This window comes from Orcinus orca, chromosome 2, assembly GCF_937001465.1.
Source record: "Orcinus orca chromosome 2, mOrcOrc1.1, whole genome shotgun sequence".
NCBI classification, from domain to species: Eukaryota; Metazoa; Chordata; class Mammalia; order Artiodactyla; family Delphinidae; genus Orcinus; species Orcinus orca.
This window is the reverse complement of record NC_064560.1, coordinates 125372664-125395077: the sequence shown is the minus strand read 5'-3', so window position 1 is coordinate 125395077 and position 22414 is coordinate 125372664. Positions and strand designations below refer to the sequence as shown.

At 51.9% G+C, this 22414-nt stretch overlaps 2 protein-coding genes and 2 long non-coding RNA genes across 17 annotated transcripts in view; 2 read left to right on the top strand and 2 right to left on the bottom strand.

The window, feature by feature from the left end:
- Positions 1-114: 114 nt before the first annotated feature.
- On the top strand, positions 115-1601 carry LOC125963409 (uncharacterized). Of its 2 annotated transcripts, none has more exons than XR_007475357.1 (3): positions 115-198; positions 584-665; positions 1543-1601. It is a non-coding gene; the product is annotated as an uncharacterized LOC125963409 (long non-coding RNA). The 2 variants fall into 2 exon arrangements; XR_007475358.1 differs by lacking the exon at positions 1543-1601 and adding an exon at positions 1125-1194.
- Positions 1602-3994: 2393 nt separating this feature from the next.
- Positions 3995-12807, top strand: NDRG2 (NDRG family member 2). Of its 10 annotated transcripts, none has more exons than XM_033435927.2 (17): positions 3995-4116; positions 5747-5813; positions 6541-6621; positions 6963-7004; positions 7396-7501; positions 7732-7852; positions 8035-8097; positions 9059-9119; positions 9321-9407; positions 9601-9657; positions 9833-9936; positions 10400-10444; positions 10743-10794; positions 11034-11081; positions 11334-11369; positions 11523-11574; positions 11817-12807. In XM_033435927.2, the coding sequence occupies exons 3-17, from the start codon at positions 6547-6549 to the stop codon at positions 11981-11983; spliced, it is 1116 nt and encodes a 371-aa protein (XP_033291818.1). In that variant the 5' UTR covers positions 3995-4116; positions 5747-5813; positions 6541-6546; the 3' UTR covers positions 11984-12807. The 10 variants fall into 10 exon arrangements, with proteins under 10 accessions (XP_033291818.1, XP_033291825.1, XP_033291823.1 ...); XM_049705491.1 differs by lacking the exon at positions 3995-4116 and adding an exon at positions 4341-4365; XM_004274075.4 differs by lacking the exon at positions 3995-4116 and adding an exon at positions 4675-4757.
- A 3401-nt stretch (positions 12808-16208) lies between these two features.
- Positions 16209-22414, bottom strand: part of LOC125963407 (uncharacterized) — a 68705-nt gene continuing 62499 nt past the window's right edge. For both annotated transcript variants that reach the window (XR_007475354.1, XR_007475355.1), the window contains exon 2: positions 16209-16990. This is a non-coding gene — a long non-coding RNA (uncharacterized LOC125963407). The remainder of the gene's footprint in view (positions 16991-22414) is intronic.
- Positions 19200-22396, bottom strand: SLC39A2 (solute carrier family 39 member 2). Of its 3 annotated transcripts, none has more exons than XM_004274072.4 (4): positions 21212-22396; positions 20893-21023; positions 20591-20638; positions 19200-20141 (listed from the first exon to the last, which is right to left on the bottom strand). In XM_004274072.4, the coding sequence occupies exons 1-4, from the start codon at positions 21318-21320 to the stop codon at positions 19509-19511; spliced, it is 921 nt and encodes a 306-aa protein (XP_004274120.1). In that variant the 5' UTR covers positions 21321-22396; the 3' UTR covers positions 19200-19508. The 3 variants fall into 3 exon arrangements, with proteins under 3 accessions (XP_004274120.1, XP_033291835.1, XP_049561458.1); XM_033435944.2 differs by having other exon boundaries at positions 20002-20141; positions 20591-20633; XM_049705501.1 differs by lacking the exon at positions 19200-20141 and having other exon boundaries at positions 20148-20633.

Genomic DNA, 22414 nt, shown 5'->3' with positions numbered 1-22414 from the left:
TTGCCAACCTCCTGATCTCTGCAGGTGATCAAGCTTCCCTCATGGTTTCAGCCCCGCTTGACCCAGTCCTCTGGGTCTTGATCAAATTGCCTTATGCTCTGTCCCTCAACAAAAGCTGAGGAGAGCTCAGGGAAGGAGTTAATGGAAACAGGTTGACATCAGTCCAACATTGTCCTGTTTTCTAGTCTCCAGGCCCAGGTTCGTGACCAACATGGAGAATCTCGCTGGGTTTGGCAGACCAGGTGTAATAGGAGCTTAAGTGGCTTCCAAACTTGGGCCCCACGTGGAAAGAGCACGGGCCTTGGAGGGTCACACATCTGGGTGGGTCAGGGTGAGGTTGAGCCTCAGACTCTAGATAATTTTCTGTGCAGGTCAAGGATGTTCCTTTTTTGTTTGTTTGTTTTGGGCTGCGTCGCATGGCTTGTGGGAACTTAGTTCCCCGACCAGGAATTGAACCTGGCCCCGGCAGTGAAGGCACTGAGTAACCACTGGACCGCCAGGGAATTCCACCCCCCGACTTTTCTTTTAAAGTAATGCTATAATTTTATTCAGTTTTTTCTATATGTGTTGTTTCTTCCTTCAGAAGGGGTTTCTCTTTGGCCTTTTCTCTGGCTGGAAACCATACAGATGAACGAACTTCAGGGCCCCTAAAAGAGAGGAACTAGGTTGGTGACTTTCCTCTCCTTCCCATCTAATCAGTCACCGATTCCTATAATCTCCCTTGTCTTACAAATCCACTCCTTTCTTTCCATTGCTATTCCTCCCACACTTTATTCAAGTCCCTGTCATCTCATATCTAGTTGATTATCCTGGCTTCTAAATGACCTCTTTCCTAAGTCAAATGCTTCACCCCTATCCACCCCATAATCCATCTCTTTTAAACCCCCCATCAGATTAATTTTCACAGAACAATTATTTATCCATTGCTCCTACTCAAGAACACTCTATGGATCTTCAAACCTTTCTGAAATGCCAAACCTTTTTTTTTTTAATGCCAAACCTTTTTACCTGTCATTCAAGGACCTTCACACTTGGCTCCACTCTACCTTACCAAACATCACCCACCTTTCATCAACATTACTCTTCATCTGGGGCCATAATGGCCTAATCATTATATGCTTCAGAAGCTACCTGAAGCCTAGTGGAGAGGGAATAACCTTGGAGTGGAATGAATCTGGGGATTTCAGTCTTAGGTAAGTCATCTACTAGCTGAGTGGCCTTGGGCAAGTCACTAAACATCTCTCAGCTTTAATTTCTTCATCTGTATAGTGAGAACAATAGTACTTACTTTATATAGTATTAGGGGATAATAGATGGAAATTACCTTGCACATAGTAGCTACTATTCAATTCATCCTAATAACTTGTGTATTTCTGTCCCAAAACTTTCCTTCATGATCTCTCTCTGCCTGGATAGAATGCCCCTCCTTACCACTCAAGTACTCCATTGTTGTACTCTTCATAGGGTTTACCCTAGGAACAAAACCCTTTTCCTGGGACTTCCCTGGTGGCACAGTGGTTAAGAATCCACTTGCCATTGCAGGGGACACAGGTTCGAGCCCTGGTCTGGGAAAATCCCACATGCCACAGAGCAGCTAAGCCCTTGCGCCACAACTACCGAGACTGTGCTCTCCTGCCCATGAGCCACAACTACTGAGCTCGCGAGCCACAACTACCGAAGCCCGCGCGCCTAGAGCCCGTGCTCTGCAACAAGAGAAGCCACCACAATGAGAAGCCCGTGCACCGCAACAAAGAGCAGCCCCCACTCGCCACAACTAGAGAAAGCCCGTGCGCAGCAACAAAGACCCAACGCAGCCAAAAGTAAATAAGTAAAAAATAAATTCATTTAAAAAGCCCAAAATGAAACAGCTTGAGCACTGGTTGCTTTAAAAGAAAACAACCCTTTTCCTCCTCTGAATTATACTAAGATAATGGTTCCTAGCCTGTGGGCTGCAGCCTCCTGAAGCAAGGGTTTCTGAGTTATTGCAAGGACCTCTGCAATCTGTATGTACACAGAAGACTGGTTGTTGAGTAAATAATAAGCTTTGCACATGTAGGTGCATAGATGCATAGATGTTGCGATTATCAGAAGACTGAACAAATTTATTTGAAAGTATTGCTGAATTCACGGTTTGTCCCCATCAGGGGATTCTAAAACTTTCATTTGGAAATGGAAATCTCTGATCTCCCACTCGAAAAGGGTGGGAAACTATTGCTATAGGACTTATTGTCTAAGTAATTTATATTATTAAATATTTTTATTTATATTTTTAAATATAAAATATATTTAAATATATATTTTAAATATATAAAATATATTTATAATTTATATTAATTTATATTTACATCACTTCTTAATTTTTTCTATCTTTATACCTTCACTCAACTACTGGATCCTATGCTCTAGAGAGGGTATGACTAGACATCACACTTCTTTGAATTCCATCTATACAGTGGCTTGTATGGAGCAGGTACTTAAAACTGTGGCTTACTGGAAGGTATAGTTTGAAGCTGCTTCTGGCCCAAGAGAAGGAAATTAGAGACAGAAGTATTCTTGTTGGGCCACTGACACTGGGCCAGGCTGAGACCTGCCCTGACAAGGAGGAACCCCATCTTAGATCAGAAGCAGCCTCATTACTGCCTGTGGCAGGCTGAGACCCCAAGCCTAGGACGCAAACAGATCCCAGTGGAAATTTCCCAACTCCTGTCTGCCCTACGCCCCTGCGTTGGCCCCTTATCAGGTTCCCCCTGAGTCATCCTGACCCAGAGACGAATTTAGATGCTGGAACCTCCAGGTCCTTCCCTCCCCCACTCCAAGTAACACTACTTTAGACACATCAGAGGAGGCTGCCGGCAGAAGCTCTCACCCTAGGCTCTCTTTCTCCCCCAGTTGCAGTCGGGCTGGAGAAATCTCTCTTCTGTCTTATGCATCTTTATCTACAGTCCCAATTCCAGCAGGCTTTTCCTTGTCTGGGAGAGTGTTAATATGACATCCAGAGGGGAGAGGGGACTAGGAGAGGAGCCAGGGTACCCAGCTTCTGTGCCAGTTTCTGGGTAAATAGTTATGAAGGGAGTGGGGGAAAGGAATGGAGGAAAACTTGGGTGCTCCAAATTGGGGGATCTAGGGGAGATCCTTTAGATGTGGGGCTGCTGAAAGCTGGGCTTGATCCTGACCGGTTCTACTCTGGGTCACCTCCTCCCTCTTGGGCCCTCCTTTCCAATAGACCCTGCCAAGTGGGGATGAAAGGGGCATTGATGTTCCTTGGATGGGATTGGGTCGTGAGTGGTGAGGGTGGTGGTGGTGGGCAGTTCCCAGGCAGGAGGGGGCAGGCAATTTGGGGGTCTTGGTGGGGGCAGTCTGAGCTGGTGTTGCAGTTGGCAGCTCCAGTTCCATTGGCCATTGTTCCCAACTGGCCTGGGGCCCAGCCCCCGAAATGGCAACTCGGGAGCCAGGCTGAAGGAGGATAGGGTGGGGACCTCAGGGGGGGAGGGGGCCTGGAAAGGGTGCAGGTGGGGAGAAATTCAGTCTGGTGTCCTTTTGTCTAAGACAACTTTGAATCCCTTTAGCCACATAACGATCACCTTCTGGGTGGATTTCCTCTTAGGGGCACAGGGAGGGTGCATATAAGTGGGGGGAGGGCAGGGCGAGTGAGGGGTCCAGGACGTCAAACCCACCCAGGCCCTGAGAGACGCAGCAGTGCCTGAGAAACCAGCGCCTGGGCGATGCGATTCCGCCGGGCCGAGCTGGCCTCACCGTCCTCTGGGCCAGACTAGAAGGGGTTAGCTCGGAAGCCACAGGGTCTCTTGGGTCCCAGCCCAGGACACTGCGTCCTCCCCAAGCCCCCACTCCACCTCCACAGAGTTAACTCCACCCCTGCGCCTGTTTACCCAAGAGTCAGAACCCCTGGGGGTCCCTGGCCCCTCCTCCGCCCCCCCCTTGGGGCCTTGACCCGGGAGTCCCCGTTGGCCATCCTCTCCCCGCCCCCCCCCGCTCCCGCGATCTCCCTCTATTTATAGCAGCCCCCCGCACTCCCCGTCCCCCCCTCCCCGCCTTGTTTTCCAACTCCTCAGGGAGCGGCCGGAGAGAAGGCGTCGGGACACTGCGGAGAGAGAGGAGGTACCAAGGGCCCTGGGAGCCCCCGAGCTGGAACTCCTGCGCCCTCGACGCTCCCACCTCCAGCCCCCACCGCCCAGTCCGCGCAGGCACACCTTCCCCTCCCAGCGGGCGAGACCCCCGCCTCCTCAGCAGCGATCCTCCCTTAACCTAGTACTCTGTTTCCGGGCGGGTGGAGTCAAATTCGTGGGATGCCAGCGCCCTGGATTCGCCTCCCTTTTACCCGTCCCCACCTCGGAGTCTGGGGGCAAAGTAAGGAGCCTGAGTGCGACAGGCAGAGCCAGGTCACGGGCGGGGGCAGTGCTGCGGGCGGGCGTGGGGATCCCCCGCGGGATTAAGGGATCCCCGCGTACCCCACAGCCGCCCCGTTGCGGGTAGCCGGGACCGGAGCCTGGAAGCACCCAGCAGTTTGCTTTCCTTAGAGCTCCCTTCGGGCCCCCAGCACAGGCCCTCCCAGAGCGGCAGGCAGCCTGGGGCGGGGGGAAGGGGGGCGTGTTTACAAGGGGTCTGGGGCGGATCTGCTGGGATCCGGCGGCCCGTGGGCGGGCGAGGGCGGGCCGGGGGCGGGTCTGTGGGGAGCCCGAGCCGGGGCGGGCCGGGGAGTCAAAGGCAAGTGAAGGTGGAAGCGGCCGTGGCGGCAGCAGGTAGGGGGAAGGGCGGGCGAGGGGCCGCGGGGCCTGGCTGGCGCCGAAGGGGCCGGTGGCGGGTGGAGGGCGGTTTGATCCCGATCCCTCGGAGATGACGGCTCGCGGGAAGGGGCCCGCTGGGAGGGCCGCTGGGCCGCCGCGCACAAAGGCGGAGGCTCCGCGGGCTGCAGGGCGTGTTTGGGGCGTGCGCGAGGTTGTGTTCGGGGTCCAGGGCGCTCCGCGCCAGCCGCGCGAGCGTCAGTCCCCACGCGGACGCGCAGCGGAGGGACTCGTAGGGACAGGTCCCGGGGGCTGGGCCCAGTCAGTCCCTTCTGTCCTACTCATCCCTTCCCAGCCGGCGCTCGGCCTTTGCAGGTCGTCGGGGCAGGCTGGGAAGAGATTGTGGGACCGCCCCTCACTCTCCGCTGCCTCACCCCTTCTCCACTCGCGGACCCACATCGAGACTGGGTGGAGGAGAGAAGCGAAGGCACGAGGCTTAAAAAATTTTTTTTAAATAGTGGAGAGAAACAGCCGTGCTCTGCTACCCCATCTCACTCGAGAGCTGTCAAAAATCTTGGGGATCCCCTAGTCCCCACTTGTAGTTTGCAAATGAGAAATTGAGGGCAAGAGTAGTGACAGGCTGAGCCAAGGTCACACTGGTAGCAGCAGAACCTCGGACTAGAATCCAGAGGTTCTGACACAAGCCATGCTCTTTCCTCCACATCAGCACTTCCTTCTCTCCTCTCCCAGCCGCCCCCCCCCCCCCCCCCCGCCTGGACTGATACCTGCTCTCTGTGTTGCTCCGAAGACCCCTCCAGCCTGTACTGATTCTAGCTGAAGCCTAGGGAAGACTTGTTCACTGGACTTGGGGGTACAAATTGGGGAGGGTTAGTGACCTGGCAAGGGTTGGTGACCCAGGTAGTCCAGGTCTTGGCTTAGGCTTTCTGTCCCTAAAAGACCCAGGGTCTGTCTCCCATGTCATTCACCTCATTGCCTTGTTTTCTCAGACCCCAGAGCCAGGAGGAGTGAGAACCCTGACCCTTAACCCCACTGCATACAGCCAATAGGAGCCCAGTAAGTGACCCCACCCCCAGGCTGCTGGCCCTTTACTGTGCTGGTCTGCACAGGTGCTCTGCTCCTCGCCCTGGTCCCAAAGATTGAATATATGCTAATTTATTCACAGTCAGGAAGAAGAGTCTTGAGAGGAAGGGAGGCACTGAGTCAGTTGGACACAGATGTCCCTTGTCCTTCTTTTCTTGTTTCCCCCTCCCCCTCTTGGTCATGTTACTCAGGTCATTTTTAGCCCCTTTCCCTTTGCGCTGCTGACTTTGGGGCTTTAGTTGAAGGTCACAGTCCATGGTGAACTCTCATTACCCACCCTTAGTATCTTTAGAGTGCCCAGTCACTGAGCCACGAGTGTCACCCCCTACCTACCTAACTAGGAGTGTGGGGTGGCCCCTAAATATAGCCTGGGACACCCGAGCTGCACTGCTGCCCCACTCAGGTATTTCCATCCGGGACAGGGGAGAGGGGTCCGGAGGTGTGGGTGTTGAGGGGGGTTGGGGATGGCCAGGCTAAAAGGAAGTGGTGTCCTGGGCCCTCCTGCACAAGCCCTCCTCCCCAGCTGCCTGGATCTGGAGTTGGGGGCAGGAAAGGCTCTCTCTGTGTCCCGGAGTAGTCCTCAGCTCCTGGGGCCCTCTGCGCCCTATTGTCCAGGCCTGAGAGAGGAAGCCAGCTGTTCGAGGAGGTGCGGGGGTATGGAGCCAGCCTCCCCAGTCTCCGTGTTTCCTCACCCTGCCAGGCCACCATGGCGGAGCTGCAGGAGGTGCAGATCACGGAGGAGAAGCCGCTGTTGCCGGGGCAGACACCTGAGGTGGCCAAGGTTATCAGAGACCCTCTGACTCCCAGGGCCGAATTCCAGACCTTCAGGCATCCCCCTCACTCCTTACCTTCCCAAATTCATGATCTCCGTCTAACCACACCCCTGCTTTCTCCACGTCTACCCGCGTTTCTCTCCCCATACACCACAATTGAGAGTCCAGGCTTCTGTCCTGTAACTACGCTAACCTTCATCCTCTCCGTGTCTCTTTTTGTCAATCTCTTTCTGTCTTTGGTCTCTGTTGTTCTCTTTACCTACCTTTCTTTATCTGTATCTGTCTCTCCATCTGACTCTGCGTGGCTGTGTGTTTCTGTGTGTATCTGTCCGTGTGTGTCTTTCTCCAGGAGGCTGAGTTAGCTGCCCGAATCCTCCTGGACCAGGGACAGGTAACAGCTTGGGGCAGCCGCAGGTGGGAGGAGGGGCTGTCCTCTCCCCAGGAAGGAAAGGGCCGCTACCTGGCTCTCTCACCTCTCTGCTTCCTCTCCTTCTATTCCAGTCCTTTCCTGTCCCCATCTCTCCCTTTCGTTCCTTCTCCTCCCTTCTCAGAGTTCCCTGATGCTCTCCGATCTTTCATTATTCTTTTCCACCCTCAAAATCATCTTCCAGTGTCATTTTTACCTAAACTGAATTCTTGCCGATCCTGTTTCTATTTTTTGGTTCCCGTCTCCTCTCTTTCCCCGCCTCCCCTCAACTCCCTGACTTTTGTGGAGGTTCCTCCCCTGCCTCTTTTCCTCTTAGCCTAACTCCTACCTGATGGTGTGACCTGTTTTCCTGCAGACTCACTCTGTGGAGACACCTTATGGCCCCATCACTTTTACTGTCTATGGCACCCCCAAACCCAAACGCCCAGCGATACTCACCTACCACGATGTGGGGCTCAACTGTAAGGACCTTCACTTCCCCTCCCATTTCTTTCTGGGAAGAGGCTGCGGGGAAGGGTAAAACCCTGGTCGGTGTGAGGGGAAGGGTCAGTATGGGAAGGGAGCCATGTGGCACGTCAAGGAAAAGTTCTCCCCTAGCCTGACTGTGGCATGAAAGAAAGAGGGTGGGTTCTGACTTGGGGACATTTTCCCTGTCTAATTCTACTGTTGGGGCGATGGGGATTCTCTTTAGATAAATCCTGCTTCCAGCCGCTGTTTCAATTTGCGGATATGCAGGAAATCATTCAGAACTTCGTGCGGGTTCACGTGGATGCCCCTGGAATGGAAGAGGGGGCTCCCGTGTTCCCTTTGGGGTGAGAATTAGCTCCTTCCCTCCTCATCAGACTGTGAGGCACATGGCAGGCATGGAGAAGATTGGACCGGGGAAGAAGGAAGGGAGGGCGAGTGGTAATTCTGGGAGAGGAAGAGTAGGATACTTGAGGTGGGGGCCGTAAGGGCAGGTTGCTATTTTCCTCAACATTCCTTTCTTCCCCAGATATCAGTACCCATCTCTGGACCAGCTTGCGGACATGATCCCTTGCATCCTGCAGTACTTAAAGTGAGAGGCCTGGGGACCCCTCCAAGCCAGAGTTCTCTTTCCAGCACAAGGTGGCCCTTAGAGCTCCTGTGCCCACCATGGCTCCTGGGCGAGTTCTGTGTGGACTAGAAGTACCCTCCCTTCTCCACGCTCCAATCTGATTGTTGAGAGGAAGTGGGTGGGTGTGGAAAACTGACTTGAGTCAGCAGAGTAGCCCTAAGGGATAGAGGAGAAGAAAAGGAAGCTGTGTGCCTGGCCCTGCCTCAGGCTGAGGAGGGGCTTCTCTGATCTGGAAGCTAGAGAAGAAAGAGGAGGGGGTGGCACAATCCCCGAGGAACCAGACAGACCTGTCTTTCCCTCCCACCCCCTCTGCCTCCTCCAGACACACACCTGGTACCCTCGGCACCCTGTGTGTGAGGGGAGTGGGAGAAGGAAAAGAAAGAAACCAGGCAAGGCCTCCTTGCTGCGCATTTAGTGCTGATGATGCTGGGCTCTGTCCCTGGCTTGGCTTTTCCTGGGCACCAGGGCCCTGGGCAGCTCTCGTTCACCCTTTGGCTCTCTTTCTCCCCATTCTTCCTGTTGTTCACTAAAGTTGTATCTTTTATTTAACATCTTGCTTCAAGTTCCCCTCTTCCCAGTTCCTCTAGAGGAACCAGGAACTAAAACAGAACAAGTTGAACTAGCTCCTGAAAGTTGAGGATGGACAAACAGCTACATAAGAAACAGTGTCTGGTTGGTTGGCGAACAGGTGTTTCTTTTCAAGACACTCACTCTCCCAGAGGGAGCTGGGGGAAGACTTCAGGGACTGACGCTGACCACCAGTGTCCATTTTTAGCTCCTTGGCACCTTCTTTTACAGCATCCCCCAAAGGAAGGTCCCTTTCTGTCCTTTGTGCCCGTGGCCTTGGGAAGGAGGGTGAGGAGTTTGGAGAGTCAAAGTTTTGGACACCAGGACCCATTAGACCTACATTTCCCTTTCACAGTTTCTTCACAATAATTGGAGTCGGTGTTGGAGCTGGGGCCTACGTCCTGTCGCGATATGCTGTAAGAAATAAAAAACCCCAGACGAGGGAAAGGCAGGTCCAAGGCCCAGGCAGAGTATTGTTTACTAGTGTGTGCTTAGGGGGAGGATGTGCGTAAGAGGGTGGGGAGACAGGCCCCGTGCAGCCTGGGGTGGATGGAGCTCACCGGGGAGGGGTAAGGCCATGTATGCCTCTGATTTCCATTCCTTCTACTGCCCCTCAGCTTACCCACCCGGATACTGTCGAGGGTCTTGTCCTCATCAACATCGATCCCAATGCCAAGGGCTGGATGGACTGGGCAGCCCACAAGGTTTGGAGGGGCCTGTGCGCTGAGATCTAGGGCGGGCTTCCCCCGTATGGGTCCATTCAGGCTCTAACAACATAACTGATTGGCCTGTGAGCTTCAAGGAGGGAGGATGGAGCAGGAAAGAAGCCATGTCACTTTGCCTAGGTCTCTTCTCCACCTAATGTCCTGAGCTTTCTTACCTGCCCTTTCCACGTAGCTAACAGGCCTCACCTCTTCCATTCCGGAGATGATCCTTGGACATCTTTTCAGCCAGGTAAGTGGTTGTGGAAGGTGGAAGAAGTAGAGGGGACCAGCAGGGACTGGAATGCTTGGGGTGACTTCCTTACTTGGGATAGGATCTGGGGAGGGAAGAGGGCTTGCCTCTTCGCATCCAGTAACTGTTGACTTCCCTTCCCAGCTCTAATTATTCTCCCTCTTCTTTCCTTCAGGAAGAGCTGTCTGGAAATTCTGAGTTGATACAGAAGTATAGAAATATCATTACACATGCCCCCAACCTGGAGAACATTGAACTGTACTGGAACAGCTACAACAAGTGAGTGGGCATGTAAGAGAAATGTAGAAGCAGTAACGGGGGTCATGGGAGGCACAGAGAAGGGGAGGGGAGGCTGGGAAGTAGGCCGTGCAAGGCGGGCAGGATTCGGTGGGGAGCTGGGGCAGCTGCAGGACAGACCCAGGGGGGAGAATTATGAGGAGCCGGTCCCCTTGCTCCTGTTACTTCCTTAGATTTTTGGATTCGCAGAAGTTAGATGATCTCGTGTCTTTGTGCCCTTCATCCCCTTCACTGCCCTCTGACCAGGGACCTTGGGCACAAATGACCATAGGGCTCATGCTTGAGGCCTGTCTGCCACCTTCTCCTTCAGTTCCCACCTGTAATCACCAATATTTGACTCTAATTTTGGGGAGGAAGATAACTTCCTCACGGGGGACCTGGCTTCTGTCTGGATGGATAGCACTACTTGCCTAAAATTCCTACTCTTCTTTTGCACCCTCTTTAGTCGCCGAGACCTGAACTTTGAGCGTGGAAGCGATATCACCCTCAAGTAAGACATTAAGGGATAAAGCTTTGCCTCTCTCCCTGGATCTTCCCTAGGTGCTTCCATCCTTTAGAAGGAGAGTCTTTTGCCAGGGAATTTTCTTGTCACCTGCCCCCCCGCTCCATCCTATTTAGCAAATCACGACCCTCTAGGTCTTACCACTTTGAACCCTGTTAGTGGGGTCAGTGAGGTTCAAAAGGCTGTTTCCTCTTTGGAGCCAACATCTTCCAGCTGCTCTTCTGGGAGAAGACGGGGGAGGGAGTGCCAGGGGCTCACCGCCGACTCCTCGACACTATGCCTCTAGGTGCCCTGTGATGCTGGTGGTAGGAGACCAAGCACCCCATGAAGATGCAGTGGTCAGTAGGGAATCTTGGGGTGGGTGAGGGAGGGTGGCAGTCAGAGGGCTGTCTTGCCAAGAGGCAAGCTCTGTTTGGGACAGGGAGAGCAACTTTGGGGCATAAGAGTTTGATTCCTGGTAAGAAGGAGATGGGTAGGGGCTGATAAGAAAGAAACTGGGTCTGGGTCCCTGGGTTCCTTGTTTGAGAGGGGCCACAGGGAGTGTGGCCTCATTCATTCAGCCTCTTCCTTACTCCAGGTGGAATGCAACTCAAAACTGGACCCCACCCAGACTTCTTTCCTCAAGGTCAGTAACCGTACTCCACGCCCAGCCTGACTCCTGGCCCCCTGTCCAGAGCCATAGATCCTCTCTCCATCCAGCTGCTAGGCTTCCAGGGTCCTACATGGGAGCAAGTGGGTGGGTGGAGTAAAAAAAAATAAAAAACACCCTAAAGGCCTGGAGTGGGGAACCTGGGGAAGAGAGACCCTCTTCTACCTCTCGGCGTGGCTTTTTATTTATGTGTGTATCACTTTTTCTGGATGGCTGTCTCCTGAACAGATGGCTGACTCCGGAGGTCAGCCCCAGCTGACTCAGGTGAGTACCCCTGCCATCTGTGGGGTGGGCTATTAGTGGCCCTGAACGATAGCCTTTGCCACACACCCCATCTCTAACGTGCCACGGCCGTGAGCTCTAGCTCAGCTTCTAACCTCCCCTCGCTGTCTCCCTCTCCTCGTTTTACTTTTATAGCCAGGCAAGCTGACCGAGGCCTTCAAGTACTTCCTGCAAGGCATGGGCTATAGTGAGTATGTGGGTCAGAGGCTGTCATGAGGACAAGGGGTGTTGGCACAGGAGGAGGGAGGGGCGCTGAGGGGAGCAACCCATTTAGGCTTATTCCTGGATTTACAACCATCTGCAAAATCAAGCTCATTGACCCCCGGCCCCATCTATAACTCTCATCTCCAGCCAGGCACCCCACTCTGAGTTCCCAGCCTCTCTTCCCCTCTCCTCTCTGACTGCCTGCTTCTCCTCCTGTCTCCACAGTGGCCTCGTCATGCATGACTCGCCTGTCCCGGTCTCGCACAGCCTCCCTGACCAGTGCCGCATCCCTGGATGGCAACCGATCCCGTTCTCGCACCCTGTCCCAGAGCAGCGAGTCTGGGCCTCTCCCTTCAGGGCCCCCAGGGCACACCATGGAGGTCTCCTGTTGAATGACCCTTGTTGCCCTGGGTGTAGGACCCAGCCCTCATCTCCCCCAGCACTAACCTGGGAGGTGCGTAGGGCACTGGGCCAGAGTGAGCAAGGGAAGCGGGGCAGATCGTGTGTGGAGAGGAACTTGATCTTTGATTGCTACCCTAACCTTGACCTCTAACCTGTGATTCCCCTCAGCTCCTGGGAGAGATGTCCTAATATCTCTTAGGGACCCAGACCCCTAAATGACCCCCCTCCATCATGGTGTTAAGGCAGAGAAGGCACATATCCCCTCTCCCCACTCTGGGTGTCTGTAGCTAAGGGATGAGAGGTTGTTGTAGTTGTCCGTGGCGTCTCCTCCAGACTCTGCCTCCTTTTGCCATATTGCAAGAGTCGGGGGCTCGGGGCCGGGGCACCACTCACCAAAGCTGATATGGCTTCTCATGAACCCTTCAGACTGCTGAAGGGCATGGGCCTAAATGAATGTGTGTCGGGAGAACTGCTTATGGGTTCGTGGTCCTCAGGATGTGACAGAAACATTCAGTGTGGAAATGGAAGCTGGAATGGGAAGTGGTGGGCAGTGAACAAGTGTGACAGAAGGATTGGAGCTGGGCAATAGGAAGGGGGCTGGGGCCATTGGCTGCTCTAACTTTGGTAGCTGTCTAGACAGTGTGTGTCTAGAGTGGGAGGCGGGGAGGGAGCCAAGCTGGGCAGGGCTGCTTGGGGTTTGGCATCGCGGTGGGAAGGGCTGCCTTGGGGTTCTGACCACAGTGCGTTATGTGTGGGGGGCGCCCTCCTGTCTCCCACAACTTCTGCTGTAACAATAAACTGTAGAGGAATCCGAGTTCCATTCTTCTTCTTTGTCTGAGTATGCCTGCCTCATGCCCCTTTCCTGCCCTCTCCCTGCCCAGCTCTCACATTCTCTTCTCAAAGTGACAAAAACCATGGGAGAGGGCATATATAGCATAGACACACCACAAAATGTGACCTCATAGTTACTGGTCCCTATTCCAATAGGATGGTATTGTCCTCGATATTGATAGTATTTTCAAGTTTGGGGTGGGAGGAGCTACTCAGATCTTAGGATACTTCATATCTGTGGAATGGACCATTGAGAAATGCCACAGGATTTCAGAGACGTCACCAACATCGTGATCTTAAAGAAGGAAGCGTAGAAAGCTGACTAAGTGTTCAAGGACATCTCGTGACTCATTTTCTGGCAGGATCCTCCCTAGGGTCACCAGATTCCATTTTAGATGGTTCGATACAATCAGTAGACCAGGCCTCATGCAGTTGCTAGAGGCGTTGGGTTGCTCACAGTTGATCCCAATAGGAAGACTCCTTCAGGAGAGTCACAGCCAAAAAAAAAAAGACTTCCTCTCAGAAATCTCTCCTTTGAATCAGGGAGTTAATTAGACTATGTTTGTGATTCTCTGAGAAGCTTTTCAAGTATGAACAATCATCAAGAGGACTTCAGATATTTTGTGGCTGATGCAGGCTGATTCTTGGGCTCTTGGGGCACAAGAAGTATAAATGAGGGCTTCCCTTGTGGAGCAGTGGCTAAGAATCCGCCTGCCAATGTAGGGGACACGGGTTCGAGCCTTGGTCTGAGAAGATCCCACGTGCCGCGGAGCAACAAAGCCTGTGTGCCACAACTACTGAGACTGCGCTCTAGAGCCCGTTAACCACGACTACTGAGTCCACGTGCCACAACTACTGAAGCTTACGTGCCTAGGGCCTGTGCTCCGCAACAAGAGAAGCCACTGCAATGAGAAGCCTGCGCACCACAATGAAGAGTAGCCCCCGCTCACTGCAACTAGAGAAAGCCCGTGCACAGCAACGAACACCCAACACTTAAAAAAATAATAATGAAGTAAAAATGAGACGGAACCATATAGCATTATTGGCAAGAGGATTGTGGGTAGACTATTACAAGGTCATTTGCCAGACTGCCTTATAGAAACCCCACAGGCAGTTTCCTCAGTGGAACTGAGCTGAGGACTAATGCAGCTTGGTGTCTGGTGCCAACACACTGGCATAAAAGTGGAGCATGGAATATGTTCTTGAACCTTGAGCTTTTCCTCACTCTCTCTCCCAGGACCAAGTCTATTTTAAATACAGTAGGCCAGGAGCAGAAGGGGGCAGTATTAGGTGACCAGCAGAGTTATACAAGTTATAGAGCTAGTTATTGATGGTGAGGGTGTTGGCTAACCACACACAGGGCAGACAGCAAGCAGTGCTTAAATGCCACACTAAAGAAAAGAAACAGCATCATTGGACTCAGTGGACCAAACAGCTCCTAGATAAACATGAGGAAAAGGCAAAGAACTCACAGCCTTGACCGGCAATAGCTGCTGTTGCTCGTTATGGAAGGGAAGGCAGGTCCTCTCGGTACATTTGCCTGAAAAGATAACACTGTTAGGGTAATCTTTTTTTTTTTTTCAATTTTTTTTTTTTTGAGGTACATGGGCCTCTCACCGTTGTGGCCTCTCCCGTTGCGGAGCACAGGCTCCAGATGCACAGGCTCCAGATGCACAGGCTCAGCGGCCATGGCTCACGGGCCCAGCAGTTCCGCGGCATGTGGGACCCTCCTGGACCGGGCACGAACCCGCATACCCTGCATCGATAGGCGGACTCTCAACCACTGCGCCACCAGGGAAGCCCTGTTAAGGTAAGCTCTGCAAGAGGGAGTAAATTACAGTTGTGCGTACATAGGAGAGAGCGTGTGTATGTATCTGTCATGGAGGATGTGTGTGAAATGGGTGGTGACTGTGTGTCTCTCTCTCCTACAGATGCCTCTGCATCTATAAGAAACCCAAGAGTTAGGTAGAGGGAGAGATGCTGTCTGCTGGGAGCAAGGGAGAAGGGCTTTGCTGTCCTTGACTGACCTCTCTACTTTGTTGGTCCTGCACACTCCAGGCTAGCCCATGGGAATTCAGTGCCCCCCTGTGGTTGGCATGGTTCTTCCTAACTTTCCCCAGCTCCCAGGTCCCTTCCTGAGTCCCCCACTGTTCTTTGTGATTCTAGCAGTAGCTATGGCGGGAGGGCCTGATACCATGGTCAGCAGTGGTCTGTGGCTCCTGCCCATTCTCAAGATCGGAGCTCAGAGGCTCAGAGGAGAGGTGGGGCGACTTCACAGACGTTGAACCGCAAACTACCGCCCTTTTGTCTCGGCTTCAGGCTTAGGACTCTGTTTCTCCCTTCTTCTCATTTTCAAGGAATGTTTCCCTGACTTTAGGAACAGAAGCCCAAGATAGCTAAGCAACGGTGCTATGGGAAGGAGATTAAAACTAGAAGAACACGGTCATGAGAGCCTTGGGTTGTCAGCTTGAAAATTCTGGAACTCATAAAGAGATATTAAAGGGTGATTCTCTAAAGGAACACACAAAGCAGTGAAACTACAGCAGGAGGGATAGATGTTAAGCTTTAATGAGTACTCCTCTAATAGGGAAAAGCCAAAGTGGGAGACATGACCTTTCTAGAGAGATTTTAGGACTAACTGGAAAGTGAGAGTCTATTCTGACCAGAGGCCAGGGGTGTGGTCAGGGTAAACCATGCCCAGAACAATGTAGTCGTTTGCACACTTTCTCCTCACCAACATCAGAATTTTCGGCCAGTTGGATAAATATACAGTAAAAGTAGAATGCTTTCTGTTTTTGACATTCAGTGAGTCTAAAGACAGTAACTCAGAATAAAACTGAAATAAAAAGGAAAGCATTGACAACTGGCGTCTTTAGATTTAGTCCTTAAGCATCCCCACAGACTGGGGGTGGGCATAACCCCTGTCTGCACCCCTTTGGCTTCACCTTTGCTAGTAACCATGGGCTCCTCCTCAGGTCAGCGGGGGGAATGTGAGGGTATCTGGCCGGTCGGCACACTCACACGTACCAGCCCACTCCAAATCTGGCAGCTGTTTCTTGTACCCTGTCACCCAGAGCCAGGGACCGTTTCCTCTGGTGAGGGAGACAAGACACTGGAAAGCTGTCGTTCAGGGGAGGGCGAAGTGGCATGAATTGTCTCCTAAGAATTAGTCTGGAGCTCTTTGGTTTTTGTTCCTGGGTGTATCTTGTTGACGTGTGTTCTCTAACTGGCCTCCTGCCTGGCTCTGGGGTATTCACAAAACTCTGGTTTCCCTTTGATGCTGTTCCCCGTCTCCCCTTCTTCACAAATTCTTATCTTACAACTGCAATATCCAAACCCAATCCTCAACTTGTAAGCAAAGGAAAGGTGGAAAGCTCCAGGCGGTTGCTTCAGAAAATCATTTATTGGTGCAGAAATGGAAAGCTGGCTCAAAGCGGGAGGGCAATTGGAGGTCTCATTCTTTTGTTTTTGTTTCTGTTTAAATATAAAAAAAATAGATGGGGTGGAGAACGAGGGGTGGGGAACGGACACAGGAGTTGAGAAGACTTGAAAACTGATTCACATAAACTCTCTTGTGACTATTCCAACTAGCTTCCCCTCTTATCTGCTTTCCTAACCTGTATATCTTCGCTCCTATTTTTATCTTTCAACTCTCATGATTCTAATTTCCTTCAATTACAACCTATCTCTCAAGGATGAGACAATCAAGGTTCACTCCTGAATCTGGCTTCTAGTCACCATGCCCCAGCTGACTCAGCTGTCCCTCCTGTCCTATGGTTCTCATGCCTGTTCTTATTCCATTCTTCCTCATTTCCAGCTCATTCAGAAATCACGTTCATCTTCCGCTCCCTTAGAGCCCTCTCTGGCTCCTTGCTGGAGATTCAGAGCTTTTGAAAATGATCAAGATTGTTCCTTTTTCTGATCCTGATGTTCTCTCTCTGCAGCATTCCCTAGCTCTATTCTAGCTCTCGATACAATATAGTTCAAACTAAAGATGGTTCCAGTCCTGGTTGGTAAGGATCTTGGGAAAGGAAAAGGAAATGGTCATTGGAAGGATGGCTGAAAGCAGAGGAGGCTATAGGGGAATCTACAGGCCCCTGGGATGGGAGGGGGCAAAAAATGCATGACCCACCCGTGCTTGAAATCTCCAGCCTCTGCTCACTGACCTCAAATGCTGTTAGCATCAGTGACCCAGAAACATGTGAAAAGCCTCGGAATCTGGTTTTTTTTTTTTTGCGTTACGCGAGCCTCTCACTGTTGTGGCCTCTCCCGTTGCGGAGCACAGGCTCCGGACGCGCAGGCTCAGCGGCCATGGCTCACGGGCCCAGCCGCTCCGCGGCATGTGGGATCCTCCCGGACTGGGTCACGAACCCGTGTCCCCTGCATCGGCAGGCGGACTCTCAACCACTGCGCCACCAGGGAAGCCCGAGCCTCGGAATCTAATGTGCTTCTCCTCAAGCCTCCTTTCTATAGTCATACAAATCCTCTGTACCAGAAATAGCTCTCTAACTTCCATATAATCATGTCCTTCCCAATTTCTCCTTCCAAAGTCTGGGCAAGATCACTGGAGTTGAAAGCAGCAGAGAATCGATGGTGTGTGGGACATCTTCTGTTTGCCTCCCCAGACTTCTTTAGGATCTGCACCTCACAAGGCTAACCTGTCTGCAGTGCACCAACAGACATTTTCGTCCTTAGCTTCTTTGGTTTGGCTTCTTTCATTCTTGGTTTGGGTATGGCCGACAGGAGACGTTGGCAGTAGGTCAGAGAGTAGAAGGAGAGTGAGGGTATTCCTCTGGCTTCCTCCTGGTCAAGTCCCTGCAGGTTGCTTGCATCCCTGCACCAAGGCCACACCTCTTACTGGATGGCCCTCTAGTTTCTGGTAACTGCTCCCTCTGTTCAGCCTAGGTAACAGCATTATTATGCAGCCCCAGGGAATTACACCATCCCTTGTTGCTCTAAGCCCTGCCCGCACCTTTCTATATACTCCCTTTATTAAACTTGCCTCACTTATCCAATGTGTTCTCTGCTTTCTTATGAGACCCTAACGAAGAAGATGGGGAGGGAAAGGTAAGGAAGAAGGGAATCTACATCTTGAGCTTTTCTTAGAATCACAGAAACACGGGTTTGAACCCCAGCTAGCTATCAAGTCATTTCACTTTTCTAAATGCACTTCCCTAGACTTAACAGGGATAAGATCTACCTGGCAGGGTTGGGAAGGGGAGATAATGTATGTGAAAGCAATAGCGCAGTGCCAGGTGCTCAATGTAGAAATTCTATTATTACTACCTGTGAGTGTATTCCATGTGAGAGCATTTAATACTGAAGGGAAAATGGAATAGGATGGTGCTTCCGGGAAATTATTTCCCATGTCAGACATTTTTATTTAGCTTTGCCTGAAGCTTGCCTTCTCACTGATCCCTGTGTGTGTACGCTGGGCTGGTGAGGAGGTTTGTGTATCTTAATTTATGGGGAGGGGAATGGGATGGACAGAGGACAGACTGAGACAAGAATGAAACTCAGGAGACCTTGTCCATGTTAAGGCCACTTGGGCTTCCACACCGAAAATATGAGAAGGGGCAAAGTGGTAAGCTGTTGAGCTCACAGGGCACACCTTCTCTTTCCCAATTTCTCCACTAAGTCTGATATATTCCTCCATCTCGTGGGTCAGGGGCTGGGCAACAGCCACCCTGCTCCTCCTCAGTTGCACATAATGTATATGTCCTTAGCAGCTTTTAAGAGAAGCAACACATTGTGGGAGTTACTCAACTGAAAGGCAAACTGTCCAGCAGGGAGGGGCTGGAGCCCTAGCGGCAGGTCAGGCATGCAGAAGGAAAAGCGCTAAGTCGTGGCAGAGCCAAGCGATCACCCCAGGCATTTCTCTGCTGCCTTTCTCCCTCTCCAAGCACACTGCTTCTTAATCCCTCAGCACAAGGCAGCTGGAGGGAGAGCAAGAGTGGCCCTGAAGCCACACAGGGCTCAGCATGAAACGTAGGAACCAGATGGAAATAGGCTCCATTTAGCCTTATCTCAAGAGTCTGTTGGACACTTTGTGGGAGACTGGGAGTGGGGTGGGTGTGGTTAGCATAGGAAAAAAATCTAGATTCCTGTGGTTTCTGTTTTTTAACCTCTTCTCTCTAAATGCTGGGAACTCTGGCTCAGTTTCTCAACACCTGTACATAAGGTGGTAGTAGGTTGTTGGAATTTCAGCAACGCTCCCATGTCTTGAGAGGCATGACCTGCAACTGACAGAATGGCTGGGGGCCCAATTCCAGAAAAGAAGACTGCATCCCACACTCACCCTTCCTGCTCTCCACTCCACCACCTCCTGTACCAGGTACCTCCTAGGCAACCTGGAGAAATGAAGTATAGCATGGCTGAAGGGGAAGGATAAAATGGACATTTTATTACATACAGTAGGATAAACGGGACAAGAGTCAAATCTGGAGTGATGGTCTTTATATCAGTCCTCCAATTTACAGGCACTCAACTGAAACATCCTTTTCTCAGTCCTGCATGAGAAATGGCATCTCGCGTAGCGAAAAGCTGGGGTCCAGGTTACGGAATGATGCCTCGTGAATGTCACTTTGTCTCAGTGAAGAAATGTCAGAGGGCTAAGGTCATTTGGGAGGCATCTCTTGGGGGTAGGGAGGTCATCTTAGATCCATCAGAAAAGTCAGGAATCTCTCAGGCCCACAAGGCAATAAAGGCCATGAAAGCAAAACCGGCAGCTACACAGCCCCACTTGGCCAGAGGGGCTTCAGGACCTGCGAGCTCCCGGGGCAGAATTTCCAGGAAGGTGACATATAGGAAGGTGCCAGCTGCCATGCCTTCTAACACAGCCTGGGCCAAGCCTTGCCCCCCTTCAGAGACTCCCTGAGGCACAGCCAGCCCTAGGGCTAGGCCCAGGGGGGACATGAGAGCTAACGACAGTATGGAGAGCATGGCCCAACGTGATCCAGTGCCTACCTGCACCAGCCGCAGTCCTACACCAAACACTATGAGCCCCTTGTGAGCCAGGATGGCAAGACAGAGCTGCACGGTAGCTGCGACTGTTGGCTGCAGTCCCACAGCTAGACCTTCAAACACGGAGTGAAAGGAGAGTGAGAGCAAGAGGACGAGGGCTCGCAGGGGACCTCGTGATGGTGAGGGTAGAGGTCCGTGGCTATGGGGTTCAAGGACATTAGCCATACCCCATTCTTGCTCCTGCACTTTTGATCTTCCAGCAGCCCCAGGACAGCACTGCAATGCCAGTGACTCCAAAAGGAAGACAAAGAAGAAGCCCAGGGAGATGATGAGCTCTCCATAGGGATACTCCATCTAGGAACAGAAAGAGGGGTTGTGAGATGGGAAAGAAAGGGAAGAAATTGCATTGGATGGACATGGGATTGGGAGACTGAAGAGAATGGGAAGTGTGGTAATAGAACGAAAAAAAGGGAAATGAAGCCAGGAGTAGACACAGACATTCGACAACAAGAATACCACAGGGACTAAGGGAAACAATATCAGTAGGTTTAAAAATATGGGAAAATGATATGAAGCATGTCAAAGGGTCCAGAGAAAGAATGGAAGGCTAAACAAGAGTTCTTTCTGGGGTTTCATAAGCCCAAAAGGATTGGGTGGCTCCTCTTCTCCCCCACAATGCCGCAGCTGAGGAGCAGAAGGAATTCCTGGAATTCCACACATAAATCCTCTCAAAAAGGTCTGGGCATTAAAGGCATCTCTGGTTCTCCTTACTCTCCAGGTAGGGGCTGGTGGGAGATACTTACATAAGCTGAATCAGCATCATCAGAATTCCCCTCACTGTTTGTGCTGTTCTAGGGAGAAAAAAAAGCACAAATTAGACGAGGGAAAGAGCAGCTCAGCTTCCTGTCCTGTGCCTTCGGCTCCATCACTTTCCTTAAAGGCCAATCTGACCTGTTTCCATCATTCCGCGCAAGAGCTGTCATCTTCCCTGTTGTTCCTCCCGTGTCCTTGGCTTCATTACTTTCCCCCTTTCTTCATTACTCTCCCTGGTTCTGTTCATCATTCTGGCCTCACAGCCCTGCAGCTCAGCAACTCTGCTGCTCACCTGTATCACCAACTTCTGGATCTCTGATTCAATTCCCTCCAAGGCTTCAGCAGTCATGTGCATGAACCCCGCTCCCAGGAAAACGCCAGCAGAAGTGCAGCTCAGGAGGCTGAGGACCCGGCGGTGACGACCTAGTAAACAGCAGGAGTTACAATCCAGCTGGCAAAGAGGAGACAGACAACAATGACTAAAGAGCCACAGGCAGCACCCCATGTCCCAAGCTTGGGGATGATGAGAGAATCAGAGCAAGATATCAGGACAGGGTGACAAGGCTGAGTCAGACTTAGGTTATGGGGACAAAGACATGGTCGGGCTGTACCTGTGGCAGTCTGGAACCATTTGAAGCAGATGGGGAAAAGGCCACAGACCAGAGTGAGAACCAGCAGGGAAAACAGGCAGCCAACTTTTACTCCTAGTAGTGGCTCCATCCTTATGGTACAGGGTAAGTAGAGGCCTCAGGATAACAAATGGAGTGACAATCTTCGCAGCAGGAGTGGGGTCTCAGGTGGTCAAAGCCAGAGCCTCCACTCTTCTCCGTTTCAGAAGGCTATTGGGTCTTCTGGTCTGTGTGGCCTCTTCTTGCGCAGACTTGCATAGAAAACTTGCTCAGCCCCAGCTTCCCGCCCTTCCCCTACATGGAGGCCCCTCCCCTGGCTGACGCCTTCCTGAATTTAGAAATCAGAAACTCCAGACTCCCTGCCAGGCACAGCCTGGTGCTGTGTCTTCTCCTCCTTTTGAATGCTCTGACTAACCCAAGGGCTGTGGAGTCTTAGTTCTCATCTGGGGCTGTTCTAATCCAAAAAGGGTAGCTCTCCCCGGCTGTTTTGTGTTGGGGACAATCTGGTCCTGCCTCACTCAGGACATTTGATCTAAGTCTTCCATACCCTCTCTACCCCACCTCAAGTCTTATAGGTTGCTATGCTGATACCTGAACTGCACCCTTTCAGAGGGGATTTGGGGCCACTTGGGGTGAGGAGGAGGGCCTGGGAAGTGGAGCTGCCAGCACTCTGTGGGAACTAGCAGAGGAGGGGGACTCCCCTCTCCCGTAACCCCAGAAAAATAGCTCCAGGCATGGAAATGTCTAGAAGGAAGATTTCTAGTATTACAACATCAATACTGTTATAACTTTTGACTATGCCTGTTTCCTGATATAAATTATAGGAGAGGGACTGAGAGTTTTAGGACAAAGAAAGTTGCTCTAGCTCTGAAACAGCAAGGCCTAAGGGAAAACTGAAGGCTCCTGCCTGGATATATGAAGGTGGAGATAGATTCAGGCCTGAGGGGAATCAACTCTTGAAAGAAATTTATGAAGTGAACTCTGAGGGAGCTGAGAAAGTTGAAAGGAAAGGAGAAAAAAACAGAAGCCAAGCAGCTGCTGATTCCCCTATTCAGGTGGCCTGCCTAACAACCCTGAGACCTGTTGAGCCAGTTCTCAGGGAGCTGGGGATGGCTTCCCCCACTACTCCAGATTATCTCCAGGACTCCGTGGGAAGTCCTGGAATCTGGTGGCAGCAGCAGGATT

What these genes read in the sequence shown, in the direction of transcription:
- NDRG2 (XM_033435927.2), top strand. Translation starts at nt 6,547, where the DNA reads ATGGCGGAGCTGCAGGAGGTGCAGATCACGGAGGAGAAGCCGCTGTTG. An exon ending in AGACACCTGAGGTGGCCAAG is followed by an intron (nt 6,622 to 6,962) that starts GTTATCAGAGAC and finishes GTCTTTCTCCAG; the next exon opens with GAGGCTGAGTTAGCTGCCCG. An exon ending in GCTCCCGTGTTCCCTTTGGG is followed by an intron (nt 7,853 to 8,034) that starts GTGAGAATTAGC and finishes TTTCTTCCCCAG; the next exon opens with ATATCAGTACCCATCTCTGG.
- SLC39A2 (XM_004274072.4), bottom strand. Translation starts at nt 21,320, where the DNA reads ATGGAGCCACTACTAGGAGTAAAAGTTGGCTGCCTGTTTTCCCTGCTG. An exon ending in ATGGTTCCAGACTGCCACAG is followed by an intron (nt 21,024 to 21,211) that starts GTACAGCCCGAC and finishes GCTGTTTACTAG; the next exon opens with GTCGTCACCGCCGGGTCCTC. An exon ending in ATGATGCTGATTCAGCTTAT is followed by an intron (nt 20,142 to 20,590) that starts GTAAGTATCTCC and finishes TTCTGTTCCTAG; the next exon opens with ATGGAGTATCCCTATGGAGA.